Raw genomic sequence first — 26879 nt, forward strand, 5'->3', positions numbered from 1 at the left:
TTATTTTGAAAGATAGCTGGTATGAATGAAAAGTAAGTTATTCACACTGTCAGTAGCGAATGAGTCTCCATATGTGAGAAATTGGACTCAAGTTTAGCAATCAATTTAATTTTATTGAACTAGTTAATAACTTCTTAATCTCAAGGCACAGAAGCCAGATGTCCTACTTTTTAACCTTGTATTCCTCTACTGACTAGAAATGGTCATTTCTTTTCTTTTTCCTTTGAAATGCATCCTAAAAGTGAACTAATGATGCAGTTTAAATTATATATGTTGAATTTGTTTAAATTTGCATAAATGTAAATAGTATTGCCACCTGCATATCTTACCTTCTCTGACTTAATAAATTATATGTGATAGTCAAGAGCAGTCACTCAAACATGTTTAATTTGACCAAATCCTTGTCAAAGACAAAAATGAACTGTGTTATAAAACAGAACTTAAGTGTTTTGTTTGCTATTTTTGTTAAGTAAGTTTTGTGTTTGTTTCTTTTAAAAAATATTCATTTATTTATTTGGCTGTCTTGGGTCTTAGTTTTGGTTGGTAGGCTCGTCGTTGCAGTGGGCGGGCTTCTCTAGTTGTGGCAGGTGGGCTGCAGGGGGCGCAGGCTCAGTTGTGGTGCACCAGCTAGTTGCCCTGCAGCATGTGGGCTCTTCACTGACAAGAGATTGAAGCCACCCCCCTACATTGGCAGGCGAATTCTTACCCACGGGACCACCTTGGAAGTCCTGTTCTTACCTTTAAAGTGGAGGTGGTAATAGTTAATACCTCACAAGTTGTTGGAACAGGTGCCAAGTACAGTGTGCATGGAAGTGTCACTCAGTCACGTCCCACAGCTTGGACTGTATGCATGGGACTGCATGGAGCCCGCCAGGCTCCTCTGTTCTTGGGATTTTCCTGGCAAGAATCCTGGAGTGGGTAGCCATTCCATGAGTTGTTGGAACATGTGCCAAGTACAGTGTAAGTGGTAGCTATTCCTGCACTGTTAGCTGAATTGCATATCACCTCCCCCTTGCTAGTAGTCTGCTGCTGCTGCTGCTGCTGCTGCTAAGTCGCTTCAGTCGTGTCCGACTCTAGTAGTAGCCTTTTTGGCACTCTCTAGTGCAACTTAAACTAAGAGAAGGACTATTTGGTGGGTTAAATTATAGGTCTTAGGGCCACGTGATAAACTAATTCAGGAAATTGTACCAAAATACAGTATTCTCAGACTGTCCCTAATTCTCCCTGTTCCATCTTCCACCTAAGCTGACAGGGGCAGTGCTTCAGGACAGAGACACAGTGGAAATAAAATCTGAGGACTCAAAACACATTTCCCAGACCTTAAATCACATGCTTTTCACTTCTTGATTTTTATAGGATAACCGGCTCATGTAAAAATGTCTCCATACCCTGACAAAGACATTCTGCCTCAATTAGCGGGAGTGAAAGAATAAAAGTCTTTGTAGTTGAGTAGTCAGATAAAACCATTCTGGAAATAGTAATCAGCGCTTTGCAGTGAAGTGGGGCGGGATCAAACTCTGTTTTAATGTTAGGCTTCCCTATGTTTATTTCTTAACACTTAGTACAGCTTATTTCATTTGGTTTACAATCAGTGCTCTGGGGACTACTATATAGAAAATACTAGTGTAGGGCATGATTTTTGTGACCATCAGCATCTCATCTTGTGTACTTGAACTCAAAGTTTTCTGTGGTTTCATTTCATTTTAATTCCACTCAACTTTTGAAACCATTTAACTTATCACAGCTGTTATTTTGGAATGAAATAATTATCTTTAGACCTGTTTGAAGCATTTAAATTGTTATACTGAAACAGGCTGTATCATAAAAGAACTATAGCATAATGGATATTTATGTACTGTGTTTTATGTATTTTTAGAATATATAAATATATGTTACTTAGGCCTTTCCATAAACTTATGAGATGTGGATGGTATTAACTATCCCCTTTTTATATCAGATTCCTCTGATTAAAAAAATGTCTGCTGGGAGATAAGATTCTTGAGAACCACTGGCAGTGATTCCCAGTTCTTAGAACAAATTACAGTAATGCATAGTCTGGTTAATTTTTGGTGTATTCTCCCATATATATGTTTAAATCTTCCATACTTTTTTTTTTTTTTTGAGAATAGTACAAAAGAACTAATAGCCAGTGAAATAAGTAGGAAACTGTTAGTCCCTAAAATGTACTTATTTCTACAAGTAAAACAATTCTTATTTTGTTATGATGGAATCAAATTTAGTGAAATATAAATACAGACATCAACATAACATTGAACTGTTTTAATAATAACTTTTCAGTTTTGGTAACCATTTTTCTAGATGAAAGTTTTGTTAACAGGTGTCATTTCCAGCTAATTCAGCCATAGGAAGTTGAATTAGAAGATGAAAGAAAACATTCATTAGAACAGTTAAGAATATACAATCTCTAAAATACTGATAATAAGAAAATACTTGTGTACTTAAAAGAATATCTGTGTTGATTTCAAGCTTATTTTCCATGAGTGTAATAATATTTTTCATTTTAGGCATTAACAGAAATTACATCTGTACCTTTTGACATGGAACAATTAATAAATATATACAGTACTATGTGAAGAATGCCCGAAATAAGAGTTTTCTTGTTTTAATAGAATAAGTTAAATGATTGTTACCACTAATGCAAAGAAGGTTAATAACTAGAGCTGGAGATGTCTCACCTTCTGTCTGCTTTAGTTTTGGTCAACTAAATAATTCTGAATCATTGCTTAGTTTTTAATGTGGTTGTAAAATTTAATTAGAGACGAAAAACACCCAAAATAGACTTCTTAAAAGTATAGCCATTTAAACTGTAATAAAGAAGCCTATAGTCAACTTAAGATCATAGCAAATAGTAATATATTTTGTGGCTTCCCTCCAAAAGGGATTAAAATATTTTTCTTTCTGAAATAATTTAATCACTTGAGTTGTGCACCTGATGTAAATACTTGGTTGCTTATTTGAAATGTGGCCAGTAAATTAGAAATTAGGAGCTTTAAAAAGCATTACTAATAGCTTTGCTCTTTTGGTATAAAGAAATTTGGAGTTCTGGGAATACATGCCTTGGGGTCTGGGGAACCAGAGGGTAGAAACTATATTGATTTATGTGTATCTGACTGTCACTGAACTTGGAAGTCCCAGTAACGTCTTGAATACAGTTGGAACACAGTAAGTGTTGGTTGAGTGTATCTGGATATACTTAGAAGAGGAATGTTCATTATTTGGTAGTAGTGTATCATCTTGTAGACAGTATTTCTGGATTAAATTTTTGCCTGTTAATAAAGTATTTTTCTGACCAGGACTTTTTTTATGAAGACATGGAGTCTTTAACTCAGATGCTTAGGACTTTGGCTACAGATGGAAATAAGCACCGGGCCAAGGTAGACAAGAGAAAGCAGCGGTCAGTGTTCAGAGACATCCTGAGGGCGGTGGAGGTAGGCTTCTTAATGCTTTAATAATTAATTCTTTTGAAATTAGATTGTTTTAAGCCAGACTTGTCAGTTGGGTGATTTTGCTGATTGAACTTCACCTTTGAGCTAAATCATTTACTCATTTTAAGACTGAGCAGGTTTTTAACAACAAAAATGAAAAAATTTTCTTTTTAAACAAAGGAAAAATTAATTCTGATGTTATAAAGGTTTTTTTTTTCCTTTTGTTGATGTTGAAAAAGATAAAAAAGATTCATAGTGATAGAAATGTACTTCACTTTGGCGTACTTGCCATCATTCAAGACCTGGTGCTTATCATTAGTACATAGATACTTAGTATTGTATGAATAATGAATTATTTTTGTAAATAGTAAATTATTGCCTATCCTTTAGTACCTTTAAGCAGAGACCTTTGTGAGCTTCTTGGGAAAGCTAGGTGCTGAAAGCCGAAATAACAAAACCCAGCATATCATTTTCTGATGCTTGAATCCTTTCTGTAGACCTCTAACCTGCTTTAGCCTACCTGGCAAATAAATTGATTTAGAAACCTTTAGGGCTTATAGTGCATGGTTAAGGATAAGTTTCTTCGATAAATGTTAATAGGGAATTTCTTTCAAGAATATTAGTAAAGAGTCATTCAGTGTAACGTGTATGAAATTTTAGAATGGGAACTTAAAATACTAAAGCCCCACTCAGATCCAATTTTCAAGTGTTCCAGTGATTCTTATGTAGTCTGCTTAAGAACTACTCTCTTCATTTTAATTTACATTAAAAAAAGTAAAACCTAGGGTATAAATTAGTATACAGGTCCTCTGTGATCTAAATTTTTGGTTAATGTTAATACTAATTGCTTTATAATAATAATTTATGTTAACTCAGATAATACTTTATGTTTACTCAGGATGTTATTTAAAAAACAAAATGAGGGGAAAAAAAAAACCCTGACTCGAACAGACATACATACATACTAAGCATCTTGTTGGTCTTACAATCAGTGTGGTAAAAATCCCCAAATAAGTGATTTTCTTGAGTGGAATTTAGAAATAAACTATTCCTGTATTTAGATCCTGTAGCCTCCAAAAGATAAAATAATGGCATGTCGTAGATTTTCTGGATTATAACTGATTTCAGATTTTCTGTCTTTTTGGGTCCTCTCTGGGTAACAGATTTTAAGGCCGGTAGGATCCCACAGACCCTGTTGACAGGTCCCTCATCCCAGGCTGGTCATGGTAGAAAGTACTGACTCTCCTGAGAAAGATACATGTGAAATCTCAATGTGAACCAGTTTTAACAGGCCTCTTGTCTCCTCCCTCTGCCCCCCAACCCCCTCTTCTATCAATGGAAAGGAAAGCCCTGCATTTGACTCATATTCTGTCCTCTGGTGATCTCCCTCCCAGGCCTTTCCCACCCTCTCTTCTTCGTCTCAGAATTTCTGTTCCTTCTTTGCCCTTTGATTGGTTCCCTATTCCTGCAGCTCAGCTTCAGTCTACCTGCATGTGTCAGAGCCTTGCTCAGTGATCTTGTCTCTTTTCTTATATTGAAACCCAGCTTTCTTTGAGGGACTCTGCTTCCTTGTTGGATCTTGTTCAGTTGCTATAGAGAATGGTCCATTTGGGGTGTGGTTGTTTTGCCACGCCATTTCTTTTCATCCAAAACCCATTTTGAAGTTCGTGTATTAAATTGGTAAACATTTGATATGTTGGTACTTTGACATACAGTTTTGTTGTTTTGGTCCCAGTGTAGGTCTTAAACAGTACAATTATCTTTTTAAGGAAAAATGGGGACCAGAGGAATAGTTAAAAAACAGGAAGTAGCAAAGCTGGAGTCTGGACGCACTGCACTGTGCTGTCTTTGAGGGCCAAACACTGCGGGTAGGTCCAGAGAGGGAATGGAAAGTGTCAATGAGATTTATTACTTAGGAGGTCATTCAGTTCAGTTCAGTCACTCAGTCATGTCTGACTCTTTGCGACCCCATGAACCGCAGCACACAAGGCCTCCCTGTCCATCACCATCTCCTGAAGTTCACTCAAACTCATGTCCATTGAGTCGGTGATGCCATCCAACCATCTCATCCTCTGTTGTCCCCTTCTTCTGTCCTCAATATTTCCCAGCATCAGGGTCTTTTCCAATGAGTCAGCTCTTTGCATCAGATGGCCAAAGTATTGGAGTCTCAGCTTCAGCATCAGTCCTTCCAATGAACACCCAGGACTGATCTCCTTTAGGATGGACTGGTTGGATCTCCTTGCAGTCCAAGGGACTCTCAAGAGTCTTCTCCCAACACCACAGTGACCTTTATAAGACCAGCTTCAGTAGAATGATGGGAGAAAAACCAGACTGAAGTGGATTGAAAAGTGAATGGGAGGTGAAAAAGTGGAGATAGTGTGTCTTGACTTAAAAAACATGGCTGTGATGGGAAGAAGAGAGCTGATTACTGGATTGTAGGAGGGTTTGCTGTTTTAAATGCTAGAGACAGTTTATGGGGAAAGGAATCAATGGAGAAAGGAGCCTTTGAAAATAAAATGAAAGATTTGTGGTATGAGGCGTTGAAAGAATAATGATTAGTCTTGAACTGGGGAGGAGGGCCTGTCTGATTTAAGAGAGACGAATAGGTAAGGATACACATGAGTTTATAGGGAGTTCTTTCCTGGTGTCTCTGTTTTCTGAAATAAGAAATGCTGAAATAATAGAATCATACTGTTTTGTTGTTGTTGTTTTGAGCTGTTGTAACAGCCCAAGCACTGTATATGCTTCACAAAACATGCTTATACCTCTAATAATTCTATGTGGTAGACGTATAGATAGCTTTTACAGGCAAGGGAACAGACCCAAACAGGTTAAATTACTTGCCAAAGTCACAAGCCAGGGAGTGGCATATCCATGTGAATCTAGCATTCACATTTTTTTTTATTACATAAGATCCTGTGTCTGCTGAGAGAGGTGGGGACTAAATAGACGTGGGGAAGGCAATTGGATAGGTCCTGCCCAGTCAGATCCCATCGCTTTGTTTCTCCTGTCTCTGTGGAAATCACTTCCTCCCTTCCTGGGTGTGTTGTGTACTCAAGTCACTCAGTCATGTCTGACCCATGGACTGTAGCCCTCTAGATTCTGTCCGTAGAATTTCCCAGGCAAGGATACTGGAGTGGGTTGCCATTTCTTCCAGGGGCTCTTCGCAGTAGGGGTGGAAACCATGTCTCTTGAGTCTCCTGCATTGGCAGGTGGGTTCTCTACCACTGCACCACGTGGGTTACTCTTCCTTACTCATGATTTATTAAAATATAGAGCAGCTAGTTTGTTTTTGTCTCAAGTTCTGTCAGTATTCTGGATTTCTTCTCTGCTCATTTGGAAAACCCTATTCTGTATTTGTTCCTGTTTCCATTTCACTTCCACCACTACCTCTTCTTGCCCCATGGTTATACTTTAGAAATTGTCTTCTGGCAAAATTATTCCATTTCTTCCATTTCTGAAATCATAAATGTTATCTCATTTTCTAAATAAGAATCTTCAAAGGCCCTCTGAACCCTCTAGTTGCTTCTCCTCCTTTTTGGTTGGTCTGTTAGTTAACACCATTTGTCTTTACTTCCTTTCCTAGATTTCTGCTTCCCTAATTTCAGCACTGTCTTGTGGGGGCATCTTGTCTTTCTGACTTGTCCTATAACCCTCCCTACCCCAATCCTAAACCAGTACACGCATCTGACTTTTCCAGCAAGTTTGTTGAGTGCTTTTGAAATGAAAAAACATTCACAACAAGGTAGTTTTGCCATGTCTACGGCAGCTAGACAAGTTCTGCACTCTTTATGTAGGATAGTACTTCCACTTTCTAGTCTATTCATATTTCAAGGATGGAGGTATTGGTTTAAAGCATACTATTCATTCCAACATGTATATGTGTATTTAGAAATTGTGTTTATGTAGGATCTCTTTAGATCATTTTGGTTCCTCTTAAAATTTTTATTCTTCTATTGACCAGGAACGGGATTTTCCAACAGAAACTGTTAAATTTGGTCCTGAAAGGATGTATATTGATTGCTGGGTCAAAAAACATACATATGACACCTTTAAGGAGATTCTTGGATCAGGAATGCAGTACCACTTACAGGTGAGTGGGTGACATCCTTTCTGTGTGTTTGCTTTTAAATTAGAGAGTAGTTTTGAATCTACCTCACTTCACTGCTTTTGAAATTAGTTTGAATATACAGACTGTTTCCAGTATATGTTATGCACAATAGCAAATTTATTTTTGAAAGTTGAGGTGAATACATATGAAACTGTCCTTTTTGTTTTTGTATAGTGTAAGCTTGGTGGGGCATCTCCTTGACTGTTGGAGCACTATTGACATCTTTGTAGGAAAGCAACTAGTTTGACATAGCTTTCTTGAATTCAGGGCATTGGAAAACAGTTTGGTCTTATGACAAACAGAAAGAAAATAAGTGATGTACATTCATATTTATAAACTCCACATAACTTCTGTTAACCAGAATTCAGTTTATGTAGTAAAAAAAAAGAAAACTGATGTTTAATACTGAGCCTTATTGCCTCTTTTATTTCAGTCAAATGAATTCCTTCGCAATGTATTTGAACTTGGACCCCCAGTGATGCTTGATGCTGCTGCATTGAAGACAATGAAGATTTCTCGATTTGAAAGGGTAGGTTTGGTTTTTGTTTTCAAGAGAACTGAATGCACAGAAGTGGAGACAAAGCTTTGATTCTGCCCGGTGATAGGCATTTAGCTATGTTTGTAAACTATTTAGTTCTCCATGGTGTTTCAGACAAAGCTGGACTAGTAAGTATAGAAGAAACTTTAGTCCATTTAGAGTATGGAGGGTTAAGAAGAGAAATTTTTATCCATAATCCTGTTAACATAGAAACTATTTTCATTTTTTATTTCCCTTTGTTCTGTGAAGTTTATATATTTAAGGATAAATATTGACAAAAGTATTTTTGTCTTTCATATCTGATGTCTTTCACTTCTTTCGTATCTGATGACTGAGCCTAAACTTAGTACCAGATTCATTTTACAGATGAGAAGAACAAATGTGCTTAGAGAGTTTATAACATTAAATAGTGATTAATATTATTTGGCTTCCCCAATGGCTCAGCAATAAAGAATCTGTCTGCAATGCAGGAGACCTGCATTCAGTCCTTGGGAGGGGAAGATCCCTTGGAGAAGGGAATGGCTACCCACTCCAGTATTCTTGCCTGGAGAATTTCATAACATTTCAAAAATCCTTATTATTATTTTTACTAAGGTAAAATTCACATAACATAAAATATAGTGTACAGTTCAGTGGTATTGAATACACTTACAGTGTTGCACAACCATCACCACTATCTAGGTTCCAAACATTTTCGTCACCTCCAAAAGGAAACTGAGGTTCATTAAATATTCACTGTCTGTTCACCTCTTCTTTCCCCCCAGCTGCTGATAAGCAATCACTAATGTGCATTCTTTCTCTATGGATTTACCTGTTGTGGGTATTTCACAGACAGAGAGCCATATAACGTGACCTTTTGTGACTTTTTTTTCCACTTAGCATGTTGTTGCCAAGGTTCATCCATGTTGTAGGGTGGTCAGTACTTCAGTCCTTTTTGTGGCTGAATAATCCTCCATTGTATGGATACACCACATGTTTATCTCTTTGTTAGTTTGTGGACATTTGGCTTGTTTCCACTTTTGATCCTTTTAAATCGTGCTTTTTTTGAACATAAACTTACAAGTTTTTATTAGTGCACCTGTTTTCAGTTCTTCTAGGAGCAGAGTTGCTCAGTCATGTGTAATTCTGTTAACTTTTTAAGGAACCACCAAACTGTTTTCTACAATGACTGCAGTGCATTTTACCTTCCCACTAGCAATATGAGAGTTCAAATTTTGACATCCTTACTGTTACCTTTTTTTGTTTTTAATTTTCCTTTTAAGTTATAGCCATCCTAGTGGATGTGAATTGTTTTATTGTATGTTTATAAAATCTTTATATTTAATCACTTTGATGGACATATAATTGATTGTTGGGCATTTTAAAACTTTCTAATAAATACTAATATTTTTACATTTATTTCTCTTTTGGATTATTTCTTGGATAAAGTCCTTGCATGGAACGATAGAGCTTGATTATGATTTTTGAGATGTATTGCCAAATTACCTTCCAAAATTATTCTTTTATTTTTAATTATTTTCAGTGTTGAATGAATGCCTGTAGCTATTAAACACATATTTGACAACATTGGTTTTATTATTTAAAAAATTTTCTTGACATTTTACGTTTGGTTATTTTTTTCATACAGAATCGTCATGTGTTAATCATCTCCCTCATTCTTTGTGTCTTTTAAACATATAAAGTATATCTAAAGTCAAATTAGTTCATTTCTCTCCTTTCAGTCTGTGGCAACCCCACGGACTGTAGCCTGCCAGGCTCCTCTGTCCATGGGATTTCCCAGGCAAGAATACTGGAGTGAGATGCCATTCATTTCCTTCTCAGGAGATCATCCCAACCCAGGAAATGAACCCTGGTCTCCTGCATTGCAGGCAGATTCTTGATAGCACTGAGGCACCAGGGATGTATATATATAGTTTTAGTAGTACTTCAGTGCTTATAAGCAAGTTAGTTCCCTGCTCCTTCCTTTCTCATTTCTCAGGATTTCATTTCAGCCTTTAGTTTTCCTAGCACTTTGGTTTCAAATTTCTAAGTAAAATGCTTATACAGCTATTTCTTTATTTGATAGGTAAGGATTTCTGCCTTTTTACTTCTCCCCCCACCCTTTTTTTTTTTTTTTTTTTTGCTAAATCAGCATCATTGTTTACATTATAGTCACATAATCTTTTTTCTTACTTTATAAGAATATCTAAAACTTTATTGGCTCACACATATTTTCCTCTTTTCCATTTCAGCATTTATATAATTCTGCAGCCTTCAAAGCTCGAACAAAAGCTCGAAGCAAATGTCGTGATAAGAGAGCAGATGTTGGAGAATTCTTCTAGATTTTTAGCATTTGAAGACCACTTTCTAATTTCCCTTTTTTTTTTTTTTGTAATTTCTAATGTATTTAATCTCTAGAGACAGTTTTTATCTTGGTCAACAGATAGCTTTTGTAGTAGGGGTTATATTATAATTTAATGTATATAGTATTGCAGATGGTAAGTCCTGTTTATTAAATATTCTTTGTATATATAATCACTAAACATAAAGTGTTTGTAATGTTTGGTCATTTTCTATTTATGAAAAAAGCAAACATAAGGTATTTCACTTGATTTCATGATGAGAAAAACTGTTAGCCAAAGTTAAATTTCTTATGCTGTGATTGTCAGAAATACTGATTATAATGATATAGATACACAAAGTTTTTAACTTAAGATCTTACACAGATGAGTTCAGGATACAATTTTGGGAGCTAGATCTGGAAAAGCTGCTGTTATTTTCAATTTTAAGTGGAACCTAATAATTTTGTCACTAGGATCGACAAAAGGAATTATACCATGCGACCATACAGCTGCACTTACAGGCCAGTCAGTCCATCCGTTGTTCATGATGAATTAATATAAGCCAGAAAAGTTGCTAACCTTGACCACTGAGGGCAGTAACACTAATTTTATCTGCTGTGTAAGACCTTGTGCTCTTTATTTTGAAATAAAGATCTTTTCACACTAAAAGTGCTTCTTTTCTAATAGAAGAAACATTTATGAGTTTATGTATAGAGTTCAAAATGATAAAGTGGGGTAGGGAGAGTAAAACAGAACTTCCTCTTGTATATTTGGAAACATGAAAGTAAATGAAAAAAATGTAGCCGTATATCGTTGACATTCCAGCTACTTTTAAGATCATTGTTTCTTGGTTGCCCCATGAGGTGCTTTTTTTTTTACTTTATGGGAAAGTGGTAGGCATTTTGACAATGCACTAGGATTTTTTATTATAAAACTTTATGTTAAAATGACATTGCACATGGGGTACACAGTAATAAGAGGGGTGGAAGAAGCATGAAAATAAGGATCAAAATCCACAGGTATTTTTTCTAAACTAGTCTTCCTCTGCCACATCTTCAACCCCTCCTGGAAGGTCTGATACGCCCCCTATTCGCTGCCTCATGGAGCTGTTACTGCTGCTGGGAGGGTGAGTTCCAGCCCTCAGATATAATGCAATAGAAAACAAACTTGGAATCTCAAACCTGGGGTTGCATGTTGTCTCCTCGTTATATTCCAAGTAGTTTAGGACCATGGAGAAGAGATTGTAAGTAGTATTTTTTCTAAATTTTCAATTTACTATATACATATTTTAGGATATTAATGAATTTTTATTAAAGCAATGTATGGGGGTGGTGTAGTCACTAGTTGTGTCTGACTCTTGGCGACCCAGTGGACTGTAGCCTGCCAGGCTCCTCTGTCCATGGGATTTCCCGGGCAAGAATACTGGAGTGAGATGCCATTCATTTCCTTCTCAGGAGATCATCCCAACCCAGGAAATGAACCCTGGTCTCCTGCATTGCAGGCGGATTCTTGATAGCACTGAGTACCAGGGGTGTATATATATAGTTTTAGTAGTACATCAGTGCTTATAAGCAAGTTAGTTCCCTGCTCCTTCCTTTCTCATTTCTCAGGATTTCATTTCAGCCTTTAGTTTTTTCCTAGCACTTTGGTTTCAGATTTCTAAGTAAAATGCTTATACAGCTATTTCTTTATTTGATAGGTAAGGATTTCTGCCTTTTTACTTCTCTCCCCCAACCCCTTTTTTCTTTTTTGCTAAATCAGCATCATTGTTTACATTATAGTCACCTTATTTTCTATTCATTTCTGAACTGGATGGTTTCCTGTGCTTACGTTACCATTCTCATAGGACATCTTGTCTTGGTTTTATACACACATCATTTAACTCTTCCAGAACAGTTCCAGTAAGTTTGTAAAACTCTTTAATCGCTTTGTCACATGGTCAAAGCCCAAAAGGGTATTGAATTCTTTGTTGTTTCAGTCTAGACTACTTTCTCTCATCTGAGTGTACAGCTGTTGCTTGAGACTCCATCCTGGGATCTGTTTTCCACTCAAGTTGGATTCCACATCTCCTGGACCCCATGTCTTCGCTATTAGATTACTTCCCTGTTAAAGTGGAATGAGTGAAACTTCTGGGAATGAGTGTATGGGAAGTTGATTATGTTGAAACTTTATGTGTCTAACAGGTACTTTGGCTTGGTATATAAAATTCTAGGTAGAAAACCAAACTTGGGATTTTGAAGGCATTGCTCTACTCTAATTAAAAGTGTTGCCACAATGTCTGATGCAGTTTCACTTTCTGATTTATTTTGTTTTGTTTTGTTCTTTGAATCTCTGTCTCTGCTGTAAAAATGTTTGGTACTGTGTTTTGGTAGACTGGCGATCTGGGAAATACTAAGTTTTGACACTACCCTCCCATCCTCCACATAGACGCATGTACATTGTCCATGATCTGGAACTCCCATGAAATGTTAGAGTTGCTGGATGGAGCCTCTGGCCTTACTTCGTTTTCTTTCTGGGAGAGATTGTAACAGTTTTCAAATCTTGCTGTTGCATTATATTTTTAGCTAACATGAAACTACCTGCCTGTATTTAGCTGTGTGCTTCACTGTTGCCTTCAGTTCCTGAGCCTGCTTGAATTCTGTAGGATCCATCACTTACTCAGCAGTGATGGTCCTGTGACTGTCTGCTAAGGTACGTACCAATTACTCTCTCCTTCCTATATTCAATACATTTGCTGAAATCTTGCTCAGTATTGTTACCTCCTATGTTTATTATTATGGCTCTATAACTTTTATTCTGCCTTTTTTACTGGAGTTTTGGGAGGAAGAAGAGGTAAGCAGGTATTAAATTTATAGATGGGTGCCTTTTCATGAAATTGATGGGTAGTTGCTAGGCAGGATAACAGGGGATTCAATGTGAAAGTGCTTGAGTTTTCTTCAGAGCAGTAAGAATGGTGTATGATAGACCAGTTTATTCCTTGATACTGGTTAACCTTGCTGGCTTTCAGGAATTTAAAATGGTCCCTGCCTAGTAAGTTCTTTGAGGTTTAGTCATTCATTTTGAATCAGTTGGCATCTTTGACAAGTCTTTGATAGCATATGCTTTAATTTCCTGGGAATGAGATATAATATTTGAAAGAAAAACCCAGAAATAGTTGAAAATACCCCCCAATTGATCAGTTCTTGTGAAAATACCTGTTTTCTTCTTGTGACTCAAAACTCTTCAGGATGTGACCTTTTAGATACATAGCCGATAAAATGAAGTAGATTGTCTTGCTTTGCTCTTAAGTGGTTCTCCAGAAGTCTACCTGGTCACACAGCATAAAAAAACCTCATCCCCCTCTCTGGTGTAAAATATGGTTGAATCCAGACTTTGGTGTGAGGAACTGTTAATTTCCATTTTCCTCATCCTTGAGGGCAAAAGGGGGTGACTCATACTTCAAGGGTTAGGTTTACAGGAGAGAGAAAAACACATAGTCAGTGTTCATACGGAGAAGGCAATGGCACCTCACTCCAGTACTCTTGCCTGGAAAATGCCATGGACAGAGGAGCCTGGTAGGCTGCAGTCCATGGGGTCGCTAAGAGTCGGGCATGACTGAGCAACTCCCCCTTCACTTTTCACTTTCATGCATTGGAGAAGGAAATGACAACCCACTCCAGTGTTCTTGCCTGGAGAATCCCAGGGACAGAGGAGCCTAGTGGGCTGCCATCTATGGGTCGCACAGAGTCAGACACGACTGAAGTGACTTAGCAGCAGCAGCAGTGTTCAAAATGAGGCTTTTTTTTTTCTTTAAAGAATAGATAGTTTAAAACAGATCACGTAGTTGGGAGATTAAGGCTGAACATGATGATTAAAATAGCAAACATTCTTATTTTTTGAAGAAATTTTGCATAAGTTTTAATGCATTATGTGCTTTGGAGAAAAAAGTTACTAGTTATAGTCTTTCTTTATGAATTGGTCCTCAGTTATAGACGAAACTTTAAAAGGTGACATTCCTTTTAAAAGGAGAGTGAGGTCTATAATTTTGTAGAGCAGACATTTTCTAATTAATGTGCTCAAGGCTGAATTAATGTCTGTCTCAGTTCAGTTAGTTCAGTTGCTCAGTTGTGTCCAGCTCTTTGCGACCCCATGAACTGCAGCACAGGAGGCTTTCCTGTCCATCGCCAACTCCTGGAGCTTGCTCAAACTAATGTACATTGAGTCAGTGATGCCATTCAACCATCTCATCCTCTGTTGTCCCCTTCTCCTCCTGCCTTCAAACTTTCCCAGCATCATGGTCTTTTCCAGTGAGTCAGTTCTTCACATCAAGTGGCCAAAGTATTGGAGCTTTGGCTTCAGCATCAGTCCTTCCAATGAATATTCAGGACTGATTTCCTTTAGGATTGAGTGGCTTGATCTTGCAGTCCAAGGGACTCTGAAGAGTCTCCTCCAACACCACAGTTCAAAAGCATCAATTCCTTGGTGCTCAGCGTTCTTTATGGTTCATCTCTTGCATCCATACAGGACTGCCGGAAAAACCATAGCTTTGATTAGACAGACCTTTGTTGGCAAAGTAATGTCTGTCTAGTCATGGCAGTAGAGAGTAGGATTATAAAGGGTTACGTATCTGTTTACCACTTAATCATTAATATCCTGCCAGGCTAGTCAGTCTGGGGTGGTGGGCCTGTGGGATTGTCTCACCACAGCTGCTTTTCTGTACGAGAGGGCACATGCTTCTTGACATGTGAGAGGGAACCACATCAGAGGCTGACATTCCTGAGAAAGGAGGATGTGTTAAAAACTCACAGAATAAAGCCTTTGAAAACAGAAAAGTTGATGAGATGAAGTGCTTCTACCACCGGCAGTGGGGACAGTGGGTCAGTAGCCATGTAATCTCCCATGCACCATCCCCTTTTGTAGCTGCTGGAAGCCCTGGAGTCCTCTGACCTGCTCTCATCCTGGTTAGACTTGTCACAACCTTATTCTCTTCCTGTTGACTGTCGTCCTCTGATTGGTCTGGAGTCTTGTGTGGTTAGCTGTCAGTGGCAGCTCCAGCCTGCTTCCCCATATTTATACATCTGAACTCCCCATGACAGAATGCAGGAGCTGTGTCAGGTTCCATATCAGCCAAATAAGGACATAAATCTCGGTCCAGTAAGAACCTCATCAGTTACCAATTAAATCAAGGCATGGTAGGGTTTTTTTTTTCTCTTTTTTTCTTTTTAAAGGATAGTTTCAGTAATATATTTATTTAAACCTTAGACATTATCGGAAAAAATCAATATTTGGAATCTTAACTGCTTGGCTAAATTAACACTGGATATAGACCAACAGTTTCACGCTGGGGTTTATGGGCCTTCTAGGAGCACCCCTGTGCTGAAGAAGGCAAAGAACTACAGAATTTCTAGAAAGTCGTATAGTTGCTTCTGAATATTTTCCCTCCCTGGCAACCCAGCAGTCAAAGCTCAAGGTTTTTGTAAGTAATTTGCATGCTGTTACTCTCAAGAGACTGAATTCTGATTCTTGAGGTTGAGATGTCTTGTTGCATGTGCTGTGTGCTTTTCTAACTTGTGATAGATATGAGTTAGACTTGATTTTAAAAATTACTTGCTGAATGTGAAGAGGCACTGACTCTGAAATGGAATTAAAGAACATATTACCATGACTCACTCAATAAAGCTTCTATTAGCTTTGAATTAAGCTCTATTATAACAATTCTGATTTTGTAGCAAGCAATACCCATGTGAGTTATTTCTGTGGTATGATACCAAGCACCTTTGGAAAAAAGTAAAGAGCAAAGCAAACTTTCATAAACAATTACATTGGTCAGAATGTTTATTAGTAGACAGTTAAAGAATTCTTAAAAGACAAAAAGAACCAGCTGTTAGCATTGATCTAAATTGGAGAAAAACTGAAATTACTTACATGTTTGTGCTCAAGGTATTAATAAGGTTCTGGGAAACGGGTGCAGCTTTGCAGATTTGCACAGCACAGTCAAGAAGGAGGGTTAAGTTAGAGAAGGGCAGAATTTAGTAACACTCTGGCTTTTCCAGCCCTGCTGGTTGTTCTCAGATGACCTTCATCGGGAATGCCAAAGATAGCAACAACTGGGTGTCAAACAGCTGTGGGTCCTGGTCTGAGGGCCATGTGATCTTGTATCCATTTACTCATAGGGTCATTTGCTGACTCTTACCGGCCACGAACCACCCCCCAACTTGGTTTTCTCACTGGCTCTTTATTTGCCTTTTGAATGTTGCACTTAATTTAAAAATGCACTGAAATAGTATCTATAGTATTTACATTGTGACTTTACCCAAATGATTATTCCTTTCAGAGCACTTTTCATTCTAAGTTTTTTTTTTATCTTAGTGATTTTGGATTTGATGTTGCATTGAATTACTTAAGTTGACAGCAAGGCTAGTAATTTGAAGATTTTATTAGCTGCATGGCTCTTAAGTCAGTTTTTGTGGCTATGATTTTCTAGCTAGTCTTCTACTTTGTAAATGCTGATTAAGCCTCAGTATGAGATTTAAGCATGGCAGTTACATTCCTAAAGGGGAAGCTAAGGCTCAAGGATGGCAAGTCAGATCCAAAAATGAAGCACGTGTCAGCTACCAAGCCTAAAATAGAAGCCGTGTTTAAATGATGATCCTGTGATGTGACACAACCTTTATGCTTCATTCAATATTAGTGTTTGGGATAGCAAAGTGTAAAGTGATGATAAAATATAAAACCTTTTTAAAAGAGTAGTTTAGAAATTTGTAACCATGCATCAGTCAACACTTTTGGTTTTATCTATGAAAGAATAAGATTTGATTGATCTCTTAGGTCCTTCTGCTCTATATGCTGTCTTGCTGTCTTTTTTAAAATTTCTGGTCACTCAGAGTCATTCCCTTCAGAATGCTCCATGAAGTATATTTGGAATTCAGTATATCTAAAGTGCTTCAGTAGTATCTTATCTAAAATATTCAGGGAGTTAGTTGTTCTTGTTAATTAAAATTTCAGAGTAACTGAAATGCCCTTTTAGTTTTAGACTGTAAAAATTAACTAGTCCATAACTTTACAAGCTCACTGCTTTTCTTAGCTAGGGTTCTGGTGGCATGTTTTTTTACAAGTACTAATAGGTTTTTAGGTATTGCTAGGAAATCGATGAGTTTTAATGTTTTTAGAATCTGTTTATTAAATGACTGATTACCATTTACCATTTCTGAGTTTTGTTTCTCCTAACTCTAATCATATTTCTCTTTATTCGGTAGCTGGGTATTAAACGAAATTTTTAAAATGTTAAGAGGAAGTCAATAGTGTGTTGCCATATATAGGCAGACATGAAGCTTATTGCATTGCTTTTACTAAAGTTCGGATGGATATGAGGATTTTAACCTCAGTTTTATGTTAGTGTTCTTATTATTAACAGCTTCAAATTCTTTTGGAAATAGTGAGATTTAAATCCTAGATAAAATATTTTAGGTATTGGCTTCTAAACTTGGCACTGGACATTTGAAGAATAGAATGGGTACTTAGCCTACAGAGTGCTCAGTTGAGGAAATCAAAGAAGTAAGCAAATAAATGTGATGAAGTAGTACAGATGTTATGATGGAAGAATGTACAGCATCCAGCAAGGGGACAAAGGAAAGACAGGTTGGAGGTGATGTTTGAGCTGAGTCTTCACAAAGGATTAGGGAAGGTGGTGGAGAAGAAAGGTCACACAGGGAAGGGGCAGTGATCTCAGAAGCCAGAGGCCTGCTTCCAGCTCGGCACCTAGCTAACGTGTGATCTTGGGCATTTACCTTCTGAACTTCAGTTTCCTCATTTGTGGAAAGACAAGGAGCTAAATGAGAGCATGTCTAAAATCCTCTCTCAATCAAAAAATCACACATCATTATTAGACTCATTTTATGAAAAGAGATAACTGTGAAAGAGAAAGCTTTGATAGCAATTGGAATTTGTCTTCCTAAAACCTTCTTTTCATGTAATTAAAATGCCACAAGTTCTGTGTTGTGCTAGAGAGACAACTTAAAATGAGAACTTTTCGATCTGTTCTGATTTTTTCAGTGTAGCTCTAACTTATGCTGTCATTAGAGAATATTACCTTAAATGTAAACCACAATTTCAGAATTACTATGTAAGTGGCCAAAATCTAAGAGAGCTCGGGGGAGGAGACCTCAGAGGTCCTGAAGTTTAGCCTCCAACAGCTTCAGGATTTCTCTCTGTATCATCTCAGTTTGCTAAGATTTTGTCTTGAGGTCTCAGAGCCAGTGTATAATGACTAAAGAATACATTTAAGATATGAACTTCTAGCATATTGAGGGAGAATATAAAAAGTATAGTTTTGTATTAAAAGCCTATTCTATTAGAATAGCTCACAATATTTTCTTCTTTTAGAATCTTTATGGCCACAGGCTTGCTTGGCATAATTTTGTCTTTTTATGTGTTTAAACATAGTCTTCTTGCACAAAGGATTTGAGAAGTCTCACCAGAATATGAAGTATTTAAAAATAAATTACAAAATTAAAAAAAAAAAACCCAGGTAAAATATAGACAAAATTGAGAAATCTGAGCAGGAGGAAGGAGCATGTTCTGATAAGCAGGGTATTATAGTGTTAAAATTGTGGCACACACTTGACTCTGAGCTCCCTGGTAAGCAAAGCAAAAAGAGTTACAGTGTCATCCCCCAAAGGAAAAGCTAACTTTTCTAGCCCTTCTTCATCTGGCAGTCATATGTGTGGGTGGGTCTTCATGTGCTGACCCAGCTTCCTGTGAGCTGTGATATGAAGGCCAGCTCCCCGCCCAGCCTCTCTGGTTTAACGGCAGTGTTTTCTTCCAGGGACAATGAAACGTTCTTCCCAGGACAGTGGCTCTCGCAGCATTCCTGAAGATAGAAAGCTTTATGTTGTGGATTCCATAAATGATCTGAACAAACTAAACCTCTGTCCTGCCGGATCACAGCAGCTATTCCGTATGTGTGCCCTCCCAGGCTTGGCGGCCAGTCCTGGCTTCTAGGTCACCTAAAAATAGCCAGCGCTGAGCTGGGCCTGTGGGTGTGGTGGGGGTGGGGTGGGCATTAGACTTGCAATTTAGTATTAGGCAATGTTTGCTTTTGCTCTCTGAATACTTGCCAGGCTTATGGGCTTTCCTGGCTCTTAAGCAGGATTCGAACTCTAATCTTCAAAAGTTCTGAGAAGTTTCCTCTGGAGTTTCTCTCCCTGGGAAGGAGTGGAGGCTGTGAGATGGCCTCCCAGAGGCTAATTCATGCCACTTGGCTGCTTCTGTGCCCTCTGGTGACCACAGCCAGGTCACTGAGTGTGCCCACTCTCCGGACAGGTCTGACTTCATAGCAGATTGCTGAGAAAATGTTCCACACTTTTATCTAGTATAACAAAGATCATTCATGTTCTGTTGGGCAGAAAAGTCATCTTCATCTTTTTAAATTTACAGATCTCCTCAATGAACACGTTAGAAAGAAGAGGGGGAAAATGAAATAAAAATATGCTAAATACTAAATGCTACATGTGTATCTTGTCCCCTAAATATTATAAATGAGTTCTATCAAGTTATTTGAGCCCCATCTTTTCTAGTTTAAATGCTGACCTTCCAACTCAGGGGATAAACATCTACTTGTTGATGTTTCACATGTACTCGAAACTCATACTGTCCCAATTTTATGTCTATTATTTCTCTTCTGTATCCTTTTTGAATGCTTGTTTCTCTCATTCATTCAGAATTTCACCAATTTTTTACTACAGTTGGTCTTAATAAAGGTTGGTGTTTGAGTGCCAGCTTATGCCTTGGCTGTGATTAGGAAGGAAAAGCTGTGGAGGGTGTGAGGCAGGATGTCTTTATAAAAAAGTATGGGACCTCTGCCCCCATCTCTCCGTAATCAAGTAGCAGAGGGTGTGGGGCTGATACATAGTAGGAGAAAATACAGAAGGTAGTTCAAGGGTCTTCAAGATCCCGAGTTTCTATATTTATTTTTCAATTTAATTTGGGTGTTATTAAGCAAATAGGCCTTACAAAGCAGCGACCAAATGCAGGCAGTTCATGGTTTGGGTGAGCCAAGCTTAGTTGCATTCTCAGTTCAACCGCAAAGCATTGAAGAGAATCTTGCTTTCAGAGCATGTCCATCCTGAAAACAACTTTAAGAAACCAAGTACATCAGGCTCATTTTGATGTTGTTGTGTAATAGATGTAGGAATAGCTGGTTATTTTTATAGGAAATAAAGTTTTCTGGGAGATACCTCAGAATGCTTAGACTCACTCAGAGTTAGTGACCCGCTGCCAGCTGTGTTGTATTCTTGGGTCGCTTTAGGGAAAAGGGCAATAGAGCCTCTGTCACTCCGAATCCTTCTTTACACCACCCCGCCCCCACCCCATGCAAAAGGAAAATCCATGTCCGGCTACATCAGTGTTAACATGATCGTCAAAGAATTTTCCAAACCAGGGTTATAGAGACAGCTTGACCAGGCTTGTTCTTTGAATATACTAATATAAAAGAAGGTGAAAAATTCTCAAAGAGCACTCGTTCAAAGACATTTCTAAAGCATAAGTCTCTTTTCAGAGTGATCAGAGTGAAAATGGGTGTATCCCTTACTCACACCTTTTTTTTTTTCTCTTTAATTTTATTGGAATATAGTTGATTTACAATGTTGTATCATCTTACATCTCTAACACTGGGGACTGTGAAGTTCACTGATAGCCTGTATGCTGAGGAGTCCTGTTTTTGTTGTTGTTGTTATTTGTTTCACATCAGCTCTAGAGGAGAAACTCCAGGACGTCAGCACTGATTCAGGAAATGAAAGCCACAGTCTGTTTTTGGTGGGGCTGATCATCGTGCTGATTATCAGCCTGGCACTGGTTTCCTTTGTGATATTTCTGATAGGTAGGTACCATTGACACTCTTTTCATCACTGCTTTGCCCTTACTTGACAGCTGGTTGTTTAGCTTTGCTTCCATAAGCAGGCAGTGCTTCCTGGCACCCAGTACTGCTGCTGGAGGACGAGAGGGCACGGATGCCCAGGGCACCCTGCTGCTCTGAGTGGGTCACTGGGGCACACAGAAACCCTCCATGGCAGAAGTTCACAGACTTGGATATTGTTTCTGTACCACTTTAATTTCTCACACAGAGTCCCTAGCTGCTAATGGTAGGCAGCTTATCCTAGTTAATTCTATGTTTTCTTATTCCAAGACACAGTTTCTGCATGAATTTGGCCTGTAACTTTGAGTCACCCTCCCAGTTTTCCTCACTTCTCTGAAATCGGTTAGAAGCATCAGCTGGGCTTGTGCAAGGGCCCAGAGGCAGGGCTGGGCTGTGAGGTGATCGCTTGTCTCTTGCATGACACTGTCTGGGCTGGTGTCTCGCCTGCCCTTGTCCTGGGCCCTGCACATCCACCTTCGAGTGGTGGCACACGCTTCCCCACATGGCTCCTCAGCCAAGAGATCCCCCGAAGTCTCAGTGCCACTCTCTTCTCTGCCTCGGGTTGGGGAGGGGTGCTGTCCACTCAGTGCTGCCCTCTCCTTATGCGTGTTGCCCCGTCAGGGGAGCCCCCAGTGTTCTCTCTGAGCAGTCCCCTGTAGACCACCATCTGGAGTTACTTCAGTTCTCTCCCGCACCCACTAAGAGTGGAAGAGCCTGAGAGGAGGGAGTCATCCTTGATACCCTTTTGCCTGCATCCACCACACTCGTTTCTTCTGCCCTGCAGGCCTTGTAGCCTTCACAAAGCCTAAATGAGAAGTGGATTCCATGTGTTTGAAATGCCTCTAATTCAAGTTCACTCAGGATTAGTGGAGGTAGCAGTGGTGGTGATGGGAGGTGGGCAGAGGGCATGACTTTCACAGCTTCTAACCCCTTTTCCTCCCCAAAACTTCATCTCCCATCCAGCTTAAAGCTCTATCTCTGTTCTAGGTTTCAGAGCTGGCATGAAGTGGTGATGTAATTTAATTGCTTCTCTGTCACCTTGCTAATGCCCTTTTGCACTTAGAAGCTACAGTGTGAACTATCCTGACAATAATGCTGCCCTTGGATCTGATTATTCTATGGAGGAGGGTTGGCCCTGAACCTGCTGGGCTGGAAAGAGGGTGTGGATTACTCTTCAGAAATGTTATACCTCAAAAGTGGATGCTGCAAATATCATCCCGCCTCACTGTCTGGGGAAATGACTGAGTTAAACTAGTGGGAAATTTTAGGTATGTCTGCTATACAGGGCTCCAGTACTCTTGCCTGGAAAATCCCGTGGATGGAGGAGCCTGGAAGGCTGCAGTCCATGGGGTCACTGAGGGTTGGACACGACTGAGCGACTTAACTTTCACTTTCTACTTTCATGCGTTGGAGAAGGAAATGGCAACCCACTCCAGTGTTCTTGCCTGGAGAATCCCAGGGACGGGGGAGCCTGGTGGGCTGCCGTCTATGGGGTCACACAGAGTCGGACACGACTGAAGTGACTTAGCAGCAGCAGCTATACAGGGAAGCAGCCCAGAGGGACTGCTCTCTTTTGTGGGAAAAGACTAAGGGTAATAATGATTTAAAATGTGATGTATTGGGTTCTCACTGTCTCCCAGGCACGATGGTAAACATTCATGTCTGCTCACTACCTCATAACAATTCTATTGTGTGGTACCTGTTGTTATTCTGGTTTTATCAATGCTGAAACTAAAGCTTAGAGAGATTAATTACTGTGCTGAAAGTCCACAGACAAGGGTGCCTAATCAGGGCTCAGAGACACCCCTGCCTGACATCAACTACCATGTTCTTTATTACCATCTTATACCCTCTTCTATGAATAGGATTTATTTTATGTTTGCTTCTAGGGTTTTATATTGAGGGCAAAGTCATATCAAGAAACAGAAAGAAGATGTGAATAAAGAATGCCTTTTTATTGGACAATTACTCTGTGCCAGATGCATTAAATTCATTATCTTAAATCTTTACCCTTCAAGGTAGTGTCTAATATTTCTATTTTGCTGGTGAAAGGTGAAAGCCCAGAGTTTAACCCTCCCTGTTTATTCAGCTAATCCGAGGCAGGACTGGGATTCATACTCTGGCCCATCTGCCTCCAGAACTCCTGGCGCTCCACTGCCTTTTGTATTAATAATAAGAGGCTTCCGGTGGTTTGCAGATAAACTTTAGCCCAACCTAAGACCAGAGTTGGCACGTGCTTGCATGCTTAGTGACTCAGTTGTGTCTGATTCTTTGCGACCCCATGAACTGTAGCCTGCCAGGCTCCTCTGTCCATGGGGATTCTCTAGGCAAGAACATTGGAGTGGGTTGCCATGCCCTCCTCCAGGGGATCTTCCCAACCCAGAGATCAAACCCAGGTCTCCCGCGTTGCAGGTGGATTCTTTACCATCTGAAGCAACAGGGAAGTCCTGTTGGCACTGCTGCTGCTGCTAAGTCGCTTCAGTCGTGTCCGACTCTGTGCGACCCCATAGACGGCAGCCCACCAGGCTCCCCCGTCCCTGGGATTCTCCAGGCAAGAACACTGGAGTGGGTTGCCATTTCCTTCTCCAATCCTGTTGGCACAGGCCCCTGTAAATGAACTTGGCCTGTGGTCATCTTTGAAGAGGAAACCTTTCTGCTCTCACTGGGATTTGGTACAGATTTGTATCATTTTAACTGAAGTGTGAGAACTTATATCTGGCATTTTTATGCAAGAGAAATAGGCTATTTTACACTGATTACATTGATTAAACTATTGGACCTTGTGTTTTTGTCCCAATCTCTGTTCTAAAGAGGAATACTGGACAGCAAGGGTAGATTACCCAGGATGCCTACCTGCCTCTGTAGGTTTACAGGGGCCAAGCAGTGTTAGATATTAGGTCTGTGGGATGTGATTAAGTATTGCCTTCATTTAAAAAAGGGTTCTATGGTCTAGTAAGTTTGAGAATTGCTAGGTTAGTAATACTCAAGGTATTTTATTTTACTTTTTGTTAATTTCCAAAATGCAAGTCAGTATATGATTTTTCTCTAATATTTTTGCATATAGAATCCTTTTTCTCTTTTGGAATTTAATTTGGAGCTAATATATTGTGGAACAGACTTAATCCAACATGGCTGCTACTCCCTTTTGCGTTTGACTCATGTAGAAGGTTCCAGAGAGGGGAAAGGATGTCACATGCTGTGGATTTAGTTGTTTCACACTTTTCTCCAGGAGCGAGTGGTATTGCTTCTGTCTGGCTCTGCACCAACACATCCATGTTCTAGAGCACAGTTCATCCAAACGTAATTTTCAGACACAGAGGGGAGGCAGCTTCTGGGCAGCAGCTTGTCCCAAGGCCGGAGGCTGAAGCTCAGATGCCTCCCCGAAGTAGTTGCTGGGTAAACTCGGTGCTGTGTCACCACCTGCGTTAGTTCCTGAAAGCTATCCTGGAAAACACTTGCCTGAAATGGAAATGATACGGAGTCCACGTATTAAATACTGATTTTGTGCTGCCTTTCTTGGAAATTTTAACTGCCAGGTAGGCCTCAGAGTGCTCCACTCCCCGGCTTACTCAATACCCAGGGGTTCTATTTATTTTGGAAATATGGTCTCTCTGCTCTCAGAGTAGCTGGGGAGAATTATTATTATAATTCATTATGGACTGGTAATTTAGAACCAGGAGACCTATGGGTTGGAACCCAAAATATCTCACCTCCCAAATGATGAGGGAAAAACCTTTGCTGAGAACGGGTCTCAGAATGAGACAACATAACAATCTCTTCTCCGGGGATAATCAGACACTGGCAGTTTTCCTGTGGTTGTTCATGCAATGTCTTTCTCAGCCAAAATCTGAGCAGAGCTGCCAAAGGTAGTCGAGTCTGGCACAAAAGGGTTATAAAAATAATTCACTTCATAGAAGACTTCAGCAGTTTCTCTCCCGGGCCTCTGGGCTGCATGGGCTATTGGAGCAGAGGATTTGCCAAGACGGCCTCTCAGCTCCCAGCTGAACACCCCCATGGGCTCTGATGAGTCACGATGGAACACACTGGAAACCAGCATAACACTGTCTATTTTTCACTTTTAAGTTCAAACCGAAAACAAGATGGAAGATGTGTCAAGACGACTAGCAGCTGAAGGAAAGGACATCGATGATCTTAAGAAAATCAACAGCATCATCGTAAAGCGACTCAACCAGCTGGACTCAGAACAGAGCTAAAGAAATGAATCGTCCAAGAGCAACTGCTAACACCTGAGCTTCTCACGGTCCAGGGAGGGTGTAGGGATTAAGAACCACCAAGGGTATTTGTGGGTCTTGAAAGGCTGAGTTTCAATTACAGGGATGGGAGCAACCCCAAGGCAAGGGGGGCTAGGGGCAGCTGCCAGAAAGGGGCTCGTTTTGTGGGAGTGTCCTTCAGCTTTCATGGGCTCAAGGGTGGCAGGCATGGGGCAGAAACAACAGTAAGCGAGAAAGGGCATTTGGCTCTGCATGTGCAGCTTCTTTTACCAAAGGAGATTTGTCACCAAAATAAGGTCACAGTGGCCAGTAAAGTTCATGGCCCCTCGTGTATCTTTATGAACTCCGGGGAAAGCCTAAGGGATTCATTGAATTGTTTGTATTCAAGGGGATCAGGTGATGATTCTTTTCAATAAAAGAGATTCTGCTCAGGTGATTATACTTGACTCTTACTTCTTCAGGGATGGGGGATGGATCGACTCAGAGCTATCTGCCTACAGGTATTTGTTGATAGTAGTTAAGTGCATATGGTAGGGTGGGGACCACAAGAGAGAGCCTGAGTTGTTCAAATAATGTTTATTGAGCTGTTGCTTTTTGCAAACCACTGTATTCTACAGAAGTTTACATTCAAGTGGGGAACAAAGGAGATACGTAGTTATATAGAGATATATAAGCTTTTTGACTTTCCGACAGGAAAAAAAATCCTTCAGTAACCCGCTGATTAATTGTGCAGAAATCTGCTGGGTTTATAGGTTATAGGTTTATTAAATTGCAGTGAGAAATTGTATATTTGGAATATTTGGAACCTGACTTGTTTCAGCACAAAAGGTAAGGCACAGAGTTTGTGAAATTAGACATGCTTCAATATGAGTTTGAAAGCACGAATCTTAGAAAATGTTTACTATATATTGTGTGAGTCTGTTGTGTGAAATGTATTATTGTTCTATCATTTTGGGTTCATTAAAAACATTTGAGTTTACTCTAAAGTTATATACATACATAAAAACACATTTTATGACAGTAAATAATTAATGAAAAAAACACAAGATGTTTCACCTATTCATTTTTACACTCAACTTTTTTTAAAGTTAACTTTTTAATGTATTTATTTAATTAATTATTTTTTTGAAGGATAATTACTTTACAATATTGTATTGGTTTCTCCCATACATCAACATGAATTAGCCATAGGTATATGTACGTCCCCTCCCTCTTGAATCTGTCTCCCACTCAAAAACATTTGTACTGCATAGTTATTTTTTTAAAATGGATGTCATGCAGGATATTTTAAAACTGAAATTTGTGTTTATTGGAAAATTATTACTGGCCTGTTGATGTGG

General features: G+C 39.3%; 2 protein-coding genes and 1 long non-coding RNA gene across 8 annotated transcripts in view; 2 read left to right on the top strand and 1 right to left on the bottom strand.

Annotated features, from left to right (window-relative positions):
• IFRD1 (interferon related developmental regulator 1) overlaps positions 1–11085 on the top strand; it is a 23504-nt gene extending 12419 nt beyond the window's left edge. For 2 of the 4 annotated variants that reach the window (XM_070369555.1, XM_070369556.1), the window contains exons 9-12: positions 3300–3449; positions 7411–7539; positions 7991–8086; positions 10327–11085. In XM_070369555.1, coding sequence (XP_070225656.1) covers positions 3300–3449; positions 7411–7539; positions 7991–8086; positions 10327–10416 — 465 coding nt within the window. In that variant the 3' untranslated portion in view covers positions 10417–11085. The remainder of the gene's footprint in view (positions 1–3299; positions 3450–7410; positions 7540–7990; positions 8087–10326) is intronic. The other 2 variants (XM_070369557.1, XM_005887428.3) reach the window with 1 other exon arrangement.
• The window catches only part of LOC138987626 (uncharacterized), a 19930-nt gene extending 3462 nt beyond the window's left edge, over positions 1–16468 (bottom strand). The window contains exon 1 of the long non-coding RNA XR_011464011.1: positions 16321–16468. This is a non-coding gene — a long non-coding RNA (uncharacterized lncRNA). The remainder of the gene's footprint in view (positions 1–16320) is intronic.
• LSMEM1 (leucine rich single-pass membrane protein 1) lies at positions 14965–25975 on the top strand. 3 transcript variants are annotated; one of them, XM_070369558.1, is made up of 5 exons: positions 14970–15587; positions 15759–15871; positions 19220–19351; positions 21143–21271; positions 25391–25975. In XM_070369558.1, the coding sequence occupies exons 3-5, from the start codon at positions 19225–19227 to the stop codon at positions 25519–25521; spliced, it is 387 nt and encodes a 128-aa protein (XP_070225659.1). In that variant the 5' UTR covers positions 14970–15587; positions 15759–15871; positions 19220–19224; the 3' UTR covers positions 25522–25975. The 3 variants fall into 3 exon arrangements, with proteins under 3 accessions (XP_070225660.1, XP_070225659.1, XP_005887492.1); XM_070369559.1 differs by lacking the exon at positions 15759–15871 and having other exon boundaries at positions 14965–15587; XM_005887430.2 differs by having other exon boundaries at positions 14970–15871.
• Positions 25976–26879: the final 904 nt, after the last annotated feature.

This window comes from Bos mutus, chromosome 4 (genome assembly GCF_027580195.1).
Source record: "Bos mutus isolate GX-2022 chromosome 4, NWIPB_WYAK_1.1, whole genome shotgun sequence".
Taxonomy (NCBI): domain Eukaryota; kingdom Metazoa; phylum Chordata; class Mammalia; order Artiodactyla; family Bovidae; genus Bos; species Bos mutus.